Source organism: Rhinoraja longicauda, chromosome 2, assembly GCF_053455715.1.
Source record: "Rhinoraja longicauda isolate Sanriku21f chromosome 2, sRhiLon1.1, whole genome shotgun sequence".
NCBI lineage: Eukaryota > Metazoa > Chordata > Chondrichthyes > Rajiformes > Arhynchobatidae > Rhinoraja > Rhinoraja longicauda.
This window is the reverse complement of record NC_135954.1, coordinates 114,078,123-114,095,888: the sequence shown is the minus strand read 5'-3', so window position 1 is coordinate 114,095,888 and position 17,766 is coordinate 114,078,123. Positions and strand designations below refer to the sequence as shown.

The 17,766-nt window shown below is 53.6% G+C and overlaps 1 protein-coding gene across 1 annotated transcript in view; it reads left to right on the top strand.

Moving 5' to 3' along the window:
- Positions 1 to 333: 333 nt before the first annotated feature.
- LOC144607395 (1-phosphatidylinositol 4,5-bisphosphate phosphodiesterase delta-1-like) overlaps positions 334 to 17,766 on the top strand; it is an 80,770-nt gene continuing 63,337 nt past the window's right edge. Inside the window, exon 1 of the mRNA XM_078424227.1 lies at positions 334 to 572. Within this exon, the coding sequence (XP_078280353.1) occupies positions 476 to 572 (97 nt within the window). The 5' untranslated portion in view covers positions 334 to 475. The remainder of the gene's footprint in view (positions 573 to 17,766) is intronic.

The window sequence follows — 17,766 nt, the reverse complement described above, 5'->3', positions numbered from 1 at the left end:
CCCAACTCAGCCCAGCCCAGACTAGCCCAACCCAACCCAGACTAGCCCAGCCCAGGCCAGACTAGCCCAGATCAGCCCACCCTAGCCCAGATCAGCCCACCCTAGCCCAGACTAGCCCAGCCCAGACTAGCCCAACCCAGCCCACACTAGCCCAGCCGGGGATGATTGCAGTGCTGTGCAGGGCAGGGCGGTGCAGCTGGGACTTTGTGTAAAGGTTTTGAAACCCAAACCCGCCCTTGAGGAGCAGCCCAGCCCAGACTAGCCCAGCCCAGCCTAGCCCAGCCCAGCCCAGGGCTGGGAGATGTTTGCTCCACGTCACTGGTGGGACGGCGCTGGGACGGCCGGGACTGCTGCTACTGCTACTACTGCTACTGTTACTGTTACTGCTAGTGCTCCTACTACCCCCTAACCCCAGTCACTACCTCCACCACCACCAGCCCCCAGCAGCTCCCACTACACCAGCACCACCAGCACCATGCAGTGTGTCCGCAAACCCAGGCGCACAGAGCAGGAGGACAAGCAACTCACAGAGGCGTCTCTCAGAGAGACCCGCTCCAACCTCGCCCGCCTCGGTAAGGAACCGCTCCCGGGACAGGACAGGGACAGGGGATGGGACAGTGGAGGGGACAGGGGACAGGGACAGGGGACCAGGGACAGGAGGGGAGGGGACAGGGGGCACAGGACAGGAGGCAGGGGGCAAGGGTACGGGACGGGATGGGACAGAGGACGGGACAGGGCAAGGCAGGGCAGTCCCGCTGTGGCACTGACACATCAGCGCCTGCACTCACCCGGACGTGTTGACTTGCCAGGCTGATCTCCTCTCTCCCTCCCTCCCCCTCCTCTCTCCCCCCTCCTCTCTCCCCCTCTCCTCTCTCCCCCCTCCTCTCTCCCCCCTCCTCTCTCCCCCCTCCTCTCTCCCCCCTCCTCTCTCCCCCTCTCCTCTCTCCCCCCTCCTCTCTCCCCCCTCCTCTCTCCCCCCTCCTCTCTCCCCCCTCCTCTCTCCCCCCTCCTCTCTCCCCCCTCCTCTCTCCCCCCTCCTCTCTCCCCCCTCCTCTCTCCCCCCTCCTCTCTCCCCCCTCCTCTCTCCCCCCTCCTCTCTCCCCCTCTCCTCTCTCCCCCCTCCTCTCTCCCCCCCTCCTCTCTCCCCCCCTCCTCTCTCCCCCCCTCCTCTCTCCCCCCCTCCTCTCTCCCCCTCTCCTCTCTCCCCCCCTCCTCCCTTCCCCCCCCTCCCTCCCCCCCCCCTCTCTCCCCCTCTCCTCTCTCCCCCTCTCCTCTCTCCCCCTCTCCTCTCTCCCCCCTCCTCTCTCCCCCCTCCTCTCTCCCCCCCTCCTCTCTCCCCCCCTCCTCTCTCCCCCCCTCCTCTCTCCCCCCCTCCTCTCTCCCCCCCTCCTCTCTCCCCCCCTCCTCTCTCCCCCCTCCTCTCTCCCCCCTCCTCTCTCCCCCCTCCTCTCTCCCCCTCTCCTCTCTCCCCCCTCCCTCTCCCCTCCCCCTTTCTCTCTCCCCTCTCTCCCCCCTCTCCCTCTCTCCCCCCCCACTCTCCCCCTCTACCACTCTCCCCTTCCTCTCTCCCCTTTCTCTCTCTCCCCCCCCCTCCCTCTCTGCCTCCCCTCCCTCCCCCCATTGAACATTGACTTCTCTAACTTCAAATAATCCCTGCTTTCCCTCTCTATCCCCTCCTCCTTCCCAGTTCTTCCACCAGTCTCCGTCTACATTCAATTTTCAATTTAAAATGCTTTATCGGCATGATAAGATACATCGTTATATTGCCAAAGTATAGAACATAACATACATATTTAAAATGCATGAATATAAAAACAAGTGTACAATGCATGGGTCGATATGCCCCTGTACATATATATATATATATATATTCACGCAATACATTGATAGCCTTTTATCGATTGCTACTGGTTCTTGCAGTTGTAAACCGTACAGCATGTTTAGTAGGTCGATATTAATTTCCTTAGTGTCAATTTGTGTGTGAGTGTATGTGTACATGTTGGTTATTCACTGTCTCTCGGGTTGTGGCATGCTGAGTTGTGCACATATTGTGTGCCAAGATGGGCCGTATTTCCTTCACCAAGGATTATTCTTAGTTTTGATATATCGTCTAGTTCTTTAAAATCTGGGGTTGCCAGACTGAGTTTTTCAAAATATATTTTTCTTATTTTATCGAACTTTTTACATTTCAAGAGGAAGCGCATCTATGTTTCAACCTCATCTGTCAATAGACAACAGGGTGCAGGAGGAGGCCATTCGGCCCTTCGAGCCAGCATCGCCATTCAATGTGATCATGGCTGATCATTCTCAATCAGTGACCGCACATTCTATTTTCTCTCGGTTGCCAAGATCTCTTCTGTCTCTAAGATACATCCTATCTCTGTCCCGCCCCCTCCCCTGACATCAGTCTGAAGAAGGGTCTCGACCCGAAACGTCACCCATTCCTTCTCTCCCGAGATGCTGCCTGACCTGCTGAGTTACTCCAGCATTTTGTGTCTACACTGAATCTGGAGGTGTGCGTTTTCACATTTCTGTACCTCTTGCCCGATGGGAGAGGGGAGGAGAGGGAGTGGCCGGGGGTGAGACTGGTCCTTGATTCTGCTGCTGGCCTTGCCGAGGCAGCGTGAGGTGTAGATGGAGTCAATGGAAGGGAGGTTGGTTTGTGTGATGGTCTGGGCTGCTGGCCTTGCCGAGGCAGCGTGAGGTGTAGATGGAGTCAATGGAAGGGAGGTTGGTTTGTGTGATGGTCTGGGCTGCTGGCCTTGCCGAGGCAGCTTGAGGTGTAGATGGAGCCATTGGAAGGGAGGTTGGTTTGTGTGATGGTCTGGGCTGCTGGCCTTGCCGAGGCAGCGTGAGGTGTAGATGGAGTCAATGGAAGGGAGGTTGGTTTGTTTGATGGTCTGGGCTGCGTCCACAACTCTCTGCAATTTCTTGCGGTCTTAGATGGGACCCACTTCAGCCGTGCATTCATTTGGCCTGCCCTGACATTCCGAGGACCTCATCTCTCTGTAGGACTCCATCTTGTTTTCCTGCTGCTGCCGTTGGTGTCTTCGGCTGCCCGTCCTCACCTTTCACAAGGTCCTGCTCCTTCTTGGTCTTGAGTGACTATCCACCTCACTGGACTATCTTTAATCGGACTTTACCTTGCTCCCATTAACATCGAAACAGAGAAAATAGGTGCAGGAGGAGGCCATTCGGCCCTTCGAGCCAGCACCGCCATTCATTGTGATCATGGCTGATCATCCACAGTCAGTAACCCGTGCCTGCCTTCTCCCCATATCCCTTGATTCCACTAGCCCCTAGAGCTCTATCTAACTCTCTTTTAAATTCATCCAGTGAATTGGCCTCCACTGCCCTCTGTGGCAGAGGATTCCACAAATTCACAACTCTCTGGCCTCCCCCTGCACCTATTTTTAATGTTTCTATGTGACAATAAATAAATGTGAGCTGTTATTTTATATTAAATATAAAGATACTCTGGATTTGCCCCTCCCTGCTGTCTAACAGCACCAGTGATCTGGGTGCTGCAGGTGCTTACCCCTGAGCCCAAACCGATACCCCTGTTGGAAGGGAATAGCCACTGGGATCTATCTCCTGCACCCACTGCCTTCCCCTCCTGGTGGTCTCCCATGTATCCTGTCCTTATGACCACCCCCCTGAAACTACTGCCGAGAAAACCCGCTGCCGAATGTGTGCTCCTCAATAAATCCAGCCGCCCCACACATCTGAGAGGTGTAGCGTTGCCAACTGTCCCGTATTAGCCGGGACTTCCCGTATTTTGGGCTAAATTGGTTTGTCCCGTACGGGACCGCCCTTGTCCCGTATTAGGCCCATGGGGGGCGCTGTAGGCCGGGACGCTGTGGGTCGGGACGCTGTGGGCTGGGACGCTGTGGGCCGGGACGCTGTGGGCCGGGACGCTGTGGGCCCTGACGCTGTGGGCCCGGACGCTGTGGGCCCGGACACTGTGGGCCCGGACACTGTGGGCCCGGACAGGGTAGGCTAACGGAGTGTGTTTGGGGAGCGGGGCCGAGTGTATTCGGTGAACCGAGTGTGTTAGGCACGAGAGGCACTGTAGGACCCGATGCTGTAGCAACCCGCCTCCCGGCCCGGTCGGCCGCCATTGGTGGAGCGGGAGCACGTGGCCGCTGGCTGGGTGAGGTCACGTGGGGCGCGGGGCGGTGACGTCACCTTTTGTCCCTTATTTGGGAGTGGGATAGTTGGCAACCCCTAGAGAGGAGAGTCACCTTCTGCAAAGAACCTTCTGCATGCAGGGAGTCTGAGGCGGAGGTGCGGGTTTGTAGGTTCTGTACATTGTCCCCCGTGTGCGGGGCGGAGCGCGTGTGCGGGGGCGATCGCCAGTCAGTGCACAGTCCGAGGGCCGAAGGGCCTGTTTGCGCGCTGTGTCTCCACACGCGGGCAGCACCAGAGGACAGGATGGAAGCCGGGTCTCTGGCGCTGTGGGGCTGCGGTCCAGCGCGGAACAAGAGGTCGGAGGTGGGCGGAGGAATGGTGGATGGAATTTAATCCAGTGTAATGTGGAGTGCTGCCTTTTGGGAAGTCTAACACTGGGCAAGACCCACACAGTGAATGGTCGGGCTCTGGGACGTGTTGTAGAGCAGAGGGACCCAGGAGTGCAAACATAGAAACATAGAAAACAGGTGCAGGAGTAGGCCATTCGCCCACTGTTGCAGTTGTAGAAGACGTTGGTGAGGCAACATTTATACTATTGTGAGCAGATCTGGGCACCGTGTCATAGGGAAGATGTCGTCAAGCTGGAAAGAGCGCAGAGAAGGTTTCCGAGGGTGTTGCCAGGACTAGAGGGTGTGAGCTACAGGGAGCGTTTGAGCAGGCTGGGTCTCTATTCCATGGAGCGCAGGAGGATGAGGGGAGATCTTGTAGAGGTGTACAAAATCATGAGAGGAATAGATCGGGTAGATGCACAGAGACGAGGAAAAACCTTTTTCACCCAGAGAGTTGTGAATCTGTGGAATTCTCTGCCACAGAAGGCAGTGGAGGCCAATTCACTGGATGTTTTCAAGAGAGAGTGAGATTTAACTCTTAGGGCTGAGGGAATGAAGGGATATGGGAGAAGGCAGGAACGGGGTACTGATTGTGGATGATCAGCCATGGGCACAGTGAATGGCGGTGCTGGCTCGAAGGGCCGAATGGCCTCCTCCTGCACCTATTTTCTATGTCTCTATGTCTCTTGCCCAGGTTAGGTGAATCGAGGACCAGAGGACACAGGTTCAAGGTGAAGGGGAAAAGATTTAATAGGGATCCGAGGGGTAACTTTTTCACACAGAGGGTGGTGGGTGTATGGAACAAGCTGCCAGAGGGGGTAGTTGAGGCTGGGACTATCACAATGTTTAAGAAACAGTTGGACAGGTACATGGATAGGACAGGATTGGAGGGATATGGACCAAGAGCAGGCAGGTGGGACTAGTGTAGCTGGGACATTGTTGGCCGGTCGTTGTGGGCGAGTTGGGCCGAAGGGCCTGTTTCTACACTGAATCACCCTGTAACTCTGACAGTGGAGAGGAGGAGTCACGGTCAATGTTTGAAGACATCGAATCGCCAAGGCGTGGCAGCAACCCACCCTGATACATGTCACTGGGACTTTGCCCCCTGTTGTTCTGCCAGCGCCAACTATCTCACTCCCAAGTATGGGACAAGGTGACGTTACCTCACCCAGCCAGCGGCCATGTGCTCCCGCTCCACCAATGGCGGCCACCCGGGCCGGGAGGCTGGTTGCTAGGCAACTTCCGTCAGGCTCCGGGCCTACAGCGTCCGGGCTTACAGCGCCCCCCAGGCCTAATGCGGGACAAGGGCGGTCCCGTACGGGACAGTCCAATTTAGCCCAAAATCCGGGACAGTTGGCGACCTTAGCGGGCGGGCACTGCGGTTGAAAGAGCGTTTGTTTCAGGGAAGCGAGAGCATAATGAAGATTTGGGGCAGTTTGGGGAATATGAGACAGCGTTGGTTGTAAAGGTAGACAGAGGCCGGATGCTTACAGAATGGCTGTGCTGAGAACACACGATCAGGAAACGCTGGCGTTACTCAGCAGGTTAGACAGCAACTGCGAAGCACGAAAGGGATTTAATATTTCAATTTGATGACCTGGCCCTTGGAGAAAGTACAAGAAAATAACTGCAGATGCTGGTACAAATCGAACGTATATATTCACAAAACGCTGGAGTAACTCAGTGGGTCAGGCAGCATCTCTGGAGAACATGGATAGGTGACGTTTCACAGAGTGCTGGAGTAACTCAACGGGTCAGGCAGCGTCTCGGGAGACAAGGAATGGGTGACGTTTCGGGTCGAGACCCTTCTTCAAGATCAGCCTGAAGAAGGGTCTCGACCCGAAACGTCACCCATTCCCTCTCTCCCGAGACGCTGCCTGACCTGCTGAGTTACTCCAGCATTTTGTAAATAAATACCTTGGAGAAAGTACGGTGCTTATTTCCACGAGTGACACAGAGCTTGTTCAATGTGGAATTAAACAGTGGCAGAGAACGATACTGATTTGTGGCCAATGTTTGTCCTGAGAATGGATGGACTGTAGGTATGTGTGTGGGTGTGGGTGTGTGTGTGTGGGTGTGTGTGTGTGTGTGTGTGTGGGTGTGTGTGTGTGTGTGGGTGGGTGGGTGGGTGTGTGTGTGTGTGTGTGTGTGTGTGTGTGTGTGTGTGTGTGTGTGTGTGTGTGTGTGTGTGTGTGTGTGCAAGGGTGCAGTCTCTCCACGCTGCACCCCTCTCCCCTCATCCACGCTGATGGGTTGAAGTTGCACAAAATGATAATTGTCAGAATTTCCAATTGGACTCATATGATTCCCCTCCGTTACCCCTTTATTTACTCTTTCCCTCTCTCTCTTTCCCACTCTCTCTCTTTCCCTCTCCCTCTTTCCCTCCCTCTCCCCCTCCCCCTCCCTCCCTACCCCTCCCTCCCTACCCCTCTCCCTACCCCTCTCCCTCCCCCCCTCCCTACCCCTCTCCCCCTGCCTACCCCTCTCCCTCCCCCCTCCCTACCCCTCTCCCCCTCCCTACCCCTCCCCCTCTCCCCCCCACCCCTCTCCCACCCATCCTACCCCTCCCCCCTCACTACCCCTCTCCCTCTCCCTCCCCCCCACCCCTCTCCCCCCCTTCCACCCCTCTCCCCCCCTCCCTACCCCTCTCCCCCCCTATCCCTCTCCCTCTCCCCCCCCTTCTTACCCTTCCCCCCTCCCTACCCCTCTCCCTCTCTCTCTGCCCTTCTCCCTCTCTGTCCGTGAGTGTCAGCACCACCCTTCATGATCTCACATTTATTATTCACATATTTTGTGGGTTGGGAAACTTTATTGGTGTTTAATATGCAATGAGATAAAACAAGCGGTAATGAAGTGTGTGTGTGTCCCTGTGTGTGTGTGTGTGTGTGTGTGTGTCCCTGTGTGTGTGTGTGTGTGTGTGTGTGTGTGTGTGTCCCTGTGTGTGTGTCCGTGTGTGTGTGTGTGTGTCCCTGTGTGTGTGTGTGTGTGTGTGTGTGTGTCCCTGTGTGTGTGTGTGTGTCCCTGTGTGTGTCCCTGTGTGTGTCCCTGTGTGTGTGTGTGTCCCTGTGTGTGTGTCCCTGTGTGTGTGTGTCCGTGTGTGTGTGTGTGTCCCTGTGTGTGTGTCCCTGTGTGTGTGTGTGCCGTGTGTATGTCCCTGTGTGTGTGTGTGTGTCCGTGTGTGTGTCCCTGTGTGTGTGTGTCCGTGTGTGTGTGTGTGTCCCTGTGTGTGTGTCCCTGTGTGTGTGTGTGCCGTGTGTATGTCCCTGTGTGTGTGTGTGTGTGTCCGTGTGTGTGTCCCTGTGTGTGTGTGTCCGTGTGTGTGTGTGTGTCCCTGTGTGTGTGTCCGTGTGCGTGTGTGTGTCCCTGTGTGTGTGTGTGTGTGTGTGTGTCCGTGTGTGTGTGTGTGTGTGTCCGTGTGTGTGTCCCTGTGTGTGTGTGTCCGTGTGTGTGTGTGTGTCCCTGTGTGTGTGTCCGTGTGTGTGTCCGTGTGTGTGTGTGTGTGTGTCCCTGTGTGTGTCCCTGTGTGTGTGTGTCCGTGTGTGTGTGTCCCTGTGTGTGTGTGTGTGTGTGTCCCTGTGTGTGTCCCTGTGTGTGTGTGTCCGTGTGTGTGTGTGTTGTGGGGATGTGTTGCGGTGATTTTATTACTGTAGAGAGCCCTTCTCTCACTGTTGTTGATACTGGTTTATTATGTGTACTGATGCGGTGAGAAACTTTGCCATCCAGCCTAGTCATGTTGTAAACGAGCACAATCCAGCCGTACACTACAACAACAGGTAGCTCAAAGACAAAAGTACCTGTGTAGAATCTAGCGTTACAGCATTATTAACCTTACAATTACAGGATAGGAGTCCAATGTCCGCAGTGAGGTAGTGTTGGAGATCGGGACTACACCCGAGCTTGTGTGAGGGCGGGACCGTACAACAGACACAGAACAGCGGGAACAAGTTGTTTTGTGAATCTGACGTGTAGTTTAGTATAGCGGAAAGAATACTGGTTTAAATCGAAGGTAGACACCAAATGCTGGAGTAACTCAGCGGGTCAGGCAGCATCTGTGGAGAACATGGATAGGTGACGTTTCACAGAGTGCTGGAGTAACTCAGTGGGTCAGGCAGCATCTCTGGAGAGAAGGAATGGGTGACGTTTCGGGTTGAGACGTCACCCATTCCTGAAGAAGGGTGAAGAAGATTCTCGACCCGAATCGCCACCCATCCCTTCTCTCCAGAGATGCTGCCTGACCCGCTGAGTTACTCCAGCATTTTGTGTCGACCTTTAGTTTAGTTTAGAGATACAGTGCGGAAACAGGCCCTTCGGCCCATCGGGTCCACGCCGCCCAGCGATCCCCGCACACTAACACTATCCTACACACACTAGGGACAATTTTTACATTTATATCAAGCCAATTAACCTACAAACCTGCACGTCTTCGGAGTGTGGGAGGAAACCGAAGATCTCGGAGAAAACCCACGCAGGTCACGGGGAGAACGTGCAAACTCCGTACAGACGGCGCCCGTAGTCGGGATGGAACCCGGGTTGTTGGGAAGAAGCTGTTCCTGGACGTTACAGTCTTCAGGCGCCTGTACCTTCTCCCCGATGGCAGGGGTGAGATGAGCGTGTGGCTAGTCAGGGTGGTGTGGGTCTCTGATGATGCTGGCGGCCTTGTTTAGAGACACAGAGAGAGAGAGATACAGCGCGGAAACAGGCCCTTCGGCCCTCCTGGTCCGCGCCGCCCAGCGATCCCCGCACATTAGCACTATCCTACACACACCAGAGACAATTTTTAAATTTACCAAGTCCATTAACCTACATACCTGTACGTCTTTGGAGTGTGGGAGGAAACCGAAGATCTCGGAGAAAACCCACGCAGGTCACGGGGGGAGCGTACAAACTCCGTACAGACAGCGCCCGTAGTCGGGATGGAACCCGGGTCTCCGGCGCTGCATTCGCTGTAAGGCGGCAACTCTACCGCTGCGCCACCGTGAGACAGCGCCTCCCGTAGATGCCTTCTAGATAAACAAGGGAATATCAAGATCCCAAGATTCTGTTATACAGTCATAAAATCTTACAGCGTGGAAACAGGCCCTTCAGCCCAACTTGCCCGCTCGGCCCAACTTGCCCGCTCGGCCCAACTTGCCCGCTCGGCCCAACTTGTTCCATCTACCAGGGACGGCACGGTGGCGCAGCGGTAGAGTTGCTGCCGTACAGCAAATGCAGCGCCGGAGACCCGGGTTCCATCCTGACTACTGCTGCTGTCTGTACGGAGTTTGCACGTTCTCCCCGTGACCTGCGTGGGTTTTCTCCGAGATCTTCGGTTTCCTCCCACACTTCAAAGACGTGCAGGTTTGTAGGTTAATTGGCTTGGTAAATGTAAAAATTGTCCCCAGTGTGTGTAGGACAGTGTTAGTGTGCGGGGATCGCTGGGCGGCGCGGACCCGGTGGGCTGAAGGGGCCTGTTTCCGTGCTGTATCTCTAAACTAGACCATTTGGTGCCTCGATCCATGTACCTGTCTAAACGTTTCTTTAACGTTGAGATAGTACCTGCCTGAACTACCTTTTCCAGCAGCTCTTTCCACACACCCTCCACCCTTTGTGTGAATACGTCACCTCTCGGGTTCCTATTGAATCTTTCCCCCATCACCTTAAACCCATGTCCTCTGGTCCTCGATCCCCCTACCCTGGGCAAGAGACTCTGTGCGTCTACCCGATCCATGATGCTCTGCTTCCACCGTTCTAGTGAGCAGTCTTCCTCTTGCTGTTGTACTGCGCTGTTAATGCACTGGTAACTGTTCCAGCAATGTCCTGCCCCCCCCCCCCCCCCTCTCTCCTGTCCCTCTGAGCATGGCCACACCTCATCCCATCAGCTCATGGGTTGTCCTGAGGAAGTACTTGCTTCCGGTTGTGTGTTCGCTTATCCAGGGTCTCTGGTAGGTTCAGCACACAGGAACCATCTGGACTCGGTCTAGTGTGGGGGAGGCTTAGAAGTGCACACTGCTTTCTTTCTGCAACTCTGCAGCTTTCCAACCGTTTACCCCCTGAACTGCTTGCCTGAACCCATACAGATATATATATATATATATATATACATATATACACCCGGCATCCTGTCAATGTGTCCACGTTAACTGGCGGTCACGGTGGTGCAGCGGTAGAGTTGCCGCCTTACAGCGAATGCAGCGCCGGAGACCCGGGTTCCATCCCGACTACGGGTGCTGTCTGTATGGGGTTTGTACGTTCTCCCCGTGACCTGCGTGGGTTTTCTCTGGGATCTTCAGTTTCCTCCCACACTCCAAAGGCGTGCGGATATGTTGGTTAATTGGCTTGGTGTATGTGTATATTGTCCCTAGTGGGTGTAGGACAGTGTTAATGTGCGGGGATCGCTGGTCGGCGCGGACCTAGTGGGCTGAAGGGGCCTGTTTCCGCGCTGTATCTCTAAACTAAACTAAACTAACACAAAACTACAATCAGACCAAAGTAAAAGAGATGTTTAATGATAGCGGTCCCTCGTCTGGGGCAGCCCTGTGAAAGAGTGGCTATTCCCAGTGTCACGGTGCATCTATCATGCCTCGCGTCACGGCTAGAGCTCCACAGTGAATGGCAGGACCCTGGGGAGAGCTGTAGACACGGTTGCCAACTGTCCCGTATTAGCCGGGACATCCCGTATTTTGCGCTAAGTTGGTTTATCCTGCACTGGACCGCCCTTGTCCCGTATTAGGCCCCTGTAGGCCCGGGCGCTGTAGGAACCCGCCTCCCGGCCCGGGCGGCCGCCATTGGTGGAGCGGGAGCACGTGGCCGCTGGCTGGGTGAGGTCACGTGGAGCGCGGGGCGGTGACGTCACCTTGTCCCTTATTTGGGAGTGAGATAGTTGGCAACCCCTCGTTGTAGAGCAGAAGGATTGAAGAGTACAGGGACATACAGTATCCTACACAATGTTTGGGACAAAGACCCATCATTTATTTATTTGCCTCTTTGCTCCACAATTTGATATTTGTAATAGAAAAAAATCCAATGTGGTTAAAGTGCACATTGTCAGATTTTATTAAAGGCCATTTTATTTTTACCATGTGGGTTGTTGCCGTTTTCACCATCGCAGAGTCAAACTATCGCCAGCCGAAACATCGTCAGCTTGGGAGCACCTGTGTTGATGTGTAGAAGTTGTACAAGGTGTTGGCGTGGCTGCATTTGGAGTATTGTGTTGAGTTTTGGGCAGCCTGTAATTACGCTGGAAGGGATACAGAGAAGATTAGTGAGGACTAGACCAAGTGGACCCGTTGGGCCCAAACCTCTCCTGCATTGGTGCAGCAACCTCTCCTTCCCCTCCCCTCTCCCCCCCCCCCCCCCTCCCCTCCCCTCCCCAGCCACAGCAACCCTCCCCAGCTCACACTGCCGCCCAGCTTTGTGTCATCCGCAGTACTTGGAGATGTTTTTGCGGAGATGTTTCCAGCGGGTACAGGTGGGCACGGTGGCGCAGCGGTAGAGTTGCCGCCTTACAGCGAATGCAGCCAACCCAACCCGGGTTTCATCCCGACTACGGGTGCTGTCTGTACGGAGTTTGTACGTTCTCCCCGTGACCTGCGTGGATTTTCTCCGAGATCTTCGGTTTCCTCCCACACTCCAAAGACGTGCAGGTTTGTAGGTTAATTGGCTTGGTGTAAATGTCAAAATTGTCCCTAGTGGGTGTAGGATAGTGTTAATGTGCGGGGATCGCTGGTCGGCGCGGACCCGGTGGGCCAAAAGGGCCCGTTTCCACGCTGTATCTCTACACTAAACTAAACAGTGGCACATTTCAATGGCCTGAGGACATTGTAGATTCCTATTTGTCAGGCAGTGAAGCTCGTCTCAAAGTGCTGACAGTTTTGTAACTCAGAGAATGTGGCAACCCGCTAATCTGGTTTTTATGGCATTGATTCATGGGCGGATGTTGGCCTGAGGAATCCAGAGAAATGCCTCTCATCATGGTTAGGGTTGCGCAAGCCATTTGCGACTTAAAGGTGTGTTGTTCTTGTTTCTCTGAATGTACTGTAGAGAAAGTGTGGGACTAGATAGCTGGATTGTTTCCTTTTCACCTCTAGCCTTTGCCCCTCTCTCCACCCATCTACCAATCACTCCCCCCTCTCCCTGCCCCCCCCACCCCCCAGCCTGTATCCACCTATCACTTGCCAGGTTTTGTCTCGCCCGCCACCTCTCTTCCTCCTTCCATCCCTACTCCAACTGTAGGCGGCACGGTGGCGCAGCGGTAGAGTTGCCGCCTAACGGCGAATGCAGCGCCGGAGACCCGGGTTCCAACCCGACTACGGGCGCCGTCTGTACGGAGTTTGTACGTTCTCCCTGTGACCCGCGTGGGTTTTTTCCGAGATCTCCGGTTTCCTCCCACACTCCAAAGACGTACAGGTTTGTAGGTTAATTGGCTTGGTAAATGTAAAAAATGTCCCCAGTGGGTGTAGGATAGTGTTAATGTGGGGGGGATCGCTGGTCGGCGCGGACCCGGTGGGCCGAAAAGGCCTGTTTCCGCGATGTATCTCTAAACTAAACTAAACTAAACCAGATAATATGGGCTTCGGGTGAGGGGGGAAAGATGCAGGAGGAAGCAAGGAATCTTCTTTTCCAGAGAAGATGGTTGGTTGTATGGAACGAGCTGCCAGAGGAGGTCGTTGTGGCAGGTACGGTCATTTTAAGAGACATGTTTGGACAGGTATATGGATAGGACAGGTTTTCGAGGGATATGTGGGCCATGTGTGGGCAGGTGGGGCTAGAGTAGATGGGGGCATGTTGGTTGGCACGGGCAAGCTGAGCTGAAGGGCCAGTTTCCGTGTCGTGTGACTCTGTGACTCTGCTGAAGGGGCGGTGTTGAAAGTCAGCTCCAGAGCAGTGGGGTGGCACGGACTGTTTAAAAAGACCATCTTGACAACCCTGCGCAGAGGATCAGTGTGGGTGCCAGCTCTGTAACGTCTCGGCCTAGCAGGGCACTCTGCCCTTTACACAGCCACACCTTGTGACTGTAAACCAAATGCTTGCTTGTAAAATATCAGCTCGCTGAACAATAGTCCTTTGAATGCTGGATCCTGCTTACGTCAATGGTTTGGTGGTAGAGATACAGCGTTGCAAACAGGCCCTTCGGCCCACCGAGTGCATGCCGACCAGCGATCATCTGCACACCAGTCCTATGTTATCCCACTTTTGCATCGCTCGAAGGGCCGAATGGCCTACTCCTGCGCCTGTTGTCTATTGACACACTCGGGGGCAATTTACAGTGGTCAATGAACCTACTAACCTGCGCGTTTTTTGTGATGTGGGAGGAAACCAGAGCACCTGGTGAAAACCCATAAGGTCGCAAGGACAACATGCAAACTCCGCGCAAACAGCGCCCCTGGTCAGGATCGAACCTGTGACCCTGTCGCTGTGAGACAACAGACAATAGGTGCAGGAGGAGGCCATTCGGCCCTTCGAGCCAGTACCGCCATTCAATGTGATCATGGCTGAACATTCTCAATCAGTACCCCGTTCCTGCCTTCTCTCCATACCCCCTGACTCTGCTATCCTTAAGAGCTCTATCTAGCTCTCTCTTGAATGCATTCAGAGAATTGGCCTCCACTGCCTTCTGAGGCAGAGAATTCCACAGATTCACAACTCACTGACTGAAAAAAGTTTTTCCTCATCTCCGTTCTAAATCATATCATATCATATCATATACCTACAGCCGGAAACAGGCCTTTTCGGCCCTCCAAGTCCATGCCGCCCAGTGATCCCCACACATTAACACTATCCTACACCCACTAGGGACAATTTTTACATTTTACATTTACCCAGCCAATTAACCTACATACCTGTACGTCTTTGGAGTGTGGGAGGAAACCGAAGATCTCGGAGAAAACCCACGCAGGTCACGGGGAGAACGTACAAACTCCTTACAGTGCAGCACCCGTAGTCAGGATCGAACCTGAGTCTCCGGCGCTGCATTCGCTGTAAAGCAGCAACTCTACCGCTGCGCTACCGTGCCGCCCTAAATGGCCTACCCCTTATTCTTAAACTGTGGCCCCTTGTTCTGGACTCCCCCAACATTGGGAACATGTTTCCTCCCTGAGGCAGCAGCTCTACCACTCTGCCGCTGTGCTGCCCATTGATTGGCATCGATGTGATTTGGCACAGATGGGGCAGACAAGCAGAGCCTTTTTTCAGGGTGGAAATGTCGAAGACTAGAGGCCAGAGCTTCTAGGTGGGAGGGGTATAGTTTGGAGGAGATGTGGGGGGCAAGTTGTTTTATGCAGAGGGGGGTGGGGGCCTGGAACGCGCTGCCAGGGGTGGTGGTGGAGGCAAATATGGTAGTGGTGTTGAACAGGCTTTCACATGAGCTCGCGGATATGCAGGGAACGGTGGGATATGGATCACGTGCAGGCAGAGAAGATTAGTTTCTCTCGGGATCATGTTCGGCATGGGCATTGTGGGCCGAAGGGCCTGCTAGTGCTGTACTGTGCTGTGTTCTCCGAGTGTACTTGCAGTGAGATTTTAAGGCCTGCACAGTGGCATAGCGGTAGATTGGCTGCCACACAGCGCTAGAGACCCGGGTTACATAGAAACATAGAAAATAGGTGCAGGAGGAGGCCATTCGGCCCTTCGAGCTAGCACCGCCATTCACTGTGATCATGGCTGATCATCCACAATCAGTAACCCGTGCCTGCCTTCTCCCCATATCCCTGGATTCCGCTAGCCCCTAGAGCTCAAACTAACTCTCTTTAAATCCATCCAGTGAATTGGCCTCCACTGCCTTCTGTGGCAGAGAATTCCACAAATTCACAACTCTCTGGGTGAAAAACTTTCTTCTTGCCTCAGTTTTAAATGGCCTCCCATTTATTCTTAGACTGTGGCCCCTGGTTCTGGACTCCCCCAACATTGGGAACATTTTTCCTGCATCTAGCTTGTCCAGTCCTTTTATAGTTTTATATGTCTCTATAAGATCTCCTCTCATCCTTCTAAACTCCAGTGAATACAAGCCCAGTCTTCCCAATCTTTCCTCATATGACAGTCCCGCCATCCCGGGGATTGACCTGGTGAACCTACACTGCACTGGTGAGCAAGGATGTCCTTCCTCAAATTAGGAGACCAAAACTGCACACATACTGATAGCATCACATTTGGAAAGTGGTGAAATCATCGGACAAAGTCAGCATGGATTTACCAAAGGCAAATCATGCCTGACGAATCTTATAGAATTTTTCGAGGATGTAACTAGTAGAGTGGATAAGGGTGAACCAGTCGATGTGTTATATCTGGACTTTCAGAAGGCCTTCGACAAGGTCCCACATAGGAGATTGGTGTACAAACTTAAAGCACACGGTATTGAGGGTTCAGTTTTGAGGTGGATAGAAAATTGGTTGGCGGACAGGAAGCAAAGAGTAGGAATAAACGGGTCCTTTTCGGAATGGCAGGCAGTGACTAGTGGGGTACCGCAAGGCTCAGTGTTGGGACCCCAGTTATTTACAGTGTATATTAATGATTTGGACGAGGGAATTGAATGCAACATCTCTAAGTTTGCGGATGACATGAAGCTGGGTGGCAGTGTTAGCTGCGAGGAGGATGCTAGGAGGCTGCAGAGTGACTTGGATAGATTAGGCGAGTGGGCAAATGCATGGCAGATGCAATATAATGTGGATAAATGTGAGGTTATCCACTTTGGCGGCAAGAACAGGAAAGCAGAGTATTACCTGCATGGTGACCGATTGGGAGAAGGGGAGATGCAACGTGACCTGGGTGTCATGGTGCACCAGTCATTGAAAGCAAGCATGCAGGTGCAGCAGGCAGTGAAGAAAGCGAATGGTATGTTGGCATTCATAGCAAGAGGATTTGAGTTTAGGAGCAGGGAGGTTCTGCTGCAGTTGTACAGGGCCTTGATGAGACCGCACCTGGAGTATTGTGTGCAGTTTTGGTCTCCTAACCTGAGGAAAGACGTTCTTGTCTTAGAGGGAGTACAGAGAAGGTTCACCAGATTAATCCCTGGGATGGCGGGACTTGCATATGAGGAAAGACTGGATAGACTGGGCTTGTACTCGCTGGAATTTAGAAGACTGAGGGGGGATCTTATAGAAACATATAAAATTCTTAAGGGGTTGGAGAGGCTAGATGCGGGAAGATTGTTCCCGATGTTGGGGGAGTCCAGAACCAGGGGTCACAGCTTAAGGATAAGGGGGAAGTCTTTTAGGACCGAGATGAGAAAACATTTCTTCACACGGAGAGTGGTGAGTCTGTGGAATTCTCTGCCACAGAAGGTAGTTGAGGCCAGTTCATTGGCTATATTTAAGAGGGAGTTAGATGTGGCCCTTTTTGCTAAAGGGATCAGGGGATATGGAGAGAAGGCAGGTACAGGTTACTGAGCTGGATGATCAGCCTAATGGCCTACTCCTGCACCTATTTTCTATGTTTCTACAATACTCCAGATGTGGTCTCACCAGGGCACTGTACAACTGCAGAAGGACCTCCTTACTCCTGTACTCAGATCCTGACTATGGGTGCTGTCTGCCTGGACTGCTCCTGAACCAGTTTCCAGGCTCCTTTTCCTCTTTCCCGATGGCAGGAGTGAAATGAGAGGGGAGGAATTTAAAAAGGATCTGAGAGGAAAGTCTTTCACACCCAGGTTGGTAGGCTAATTGGCTTGGTATAAGTGTAAATTGTCCCTGCTGGGTGTAGGGATAGTGTCAATGTGCGGGGATCGCTGGTCGGCGCGGACCCGATGGGCCGAAGGGCCTGTTTCCGCGCTGTGTCTCGAAACTAAACTAAACTAATCTAATCTCGACCACACCTCAGCAACTGTGATCTACTATGCACTTTGACTTGGCTGCTCTAATTACTTCGGTTTTGCACTGTTCTGGTCTGGTTACCTGGTATTACTGATTATCAATTTATTGCAATATTGATTGTCGTGTATTGATTTGTTTGCTATTTTGCTAATGGGCCTGTAAAGCCGGCAAAATGAGAATTTATTTGTTCCGTGGTGGGAACGTACGACTATTAAGTACTCTTGACTCCCGTTTAGAGATACAGCGCGGAAACAGGCCCTTCGGCCCACCGGGTCCGCGCCGACCAGCGATCCCCGCACATTAACACTGTCCCTAACACACTCGGGACAACTTACACTTATACCAAGCCAATTAACCTACAAACCTCCACGTCTTTGGAGTGTGGGAGGAAACCGAAGATCTCGGAGAAAACCCACGCAGGTCACGGGGGGAGCGTACAAACTCCGTACAGGCAGCGCCCGTAG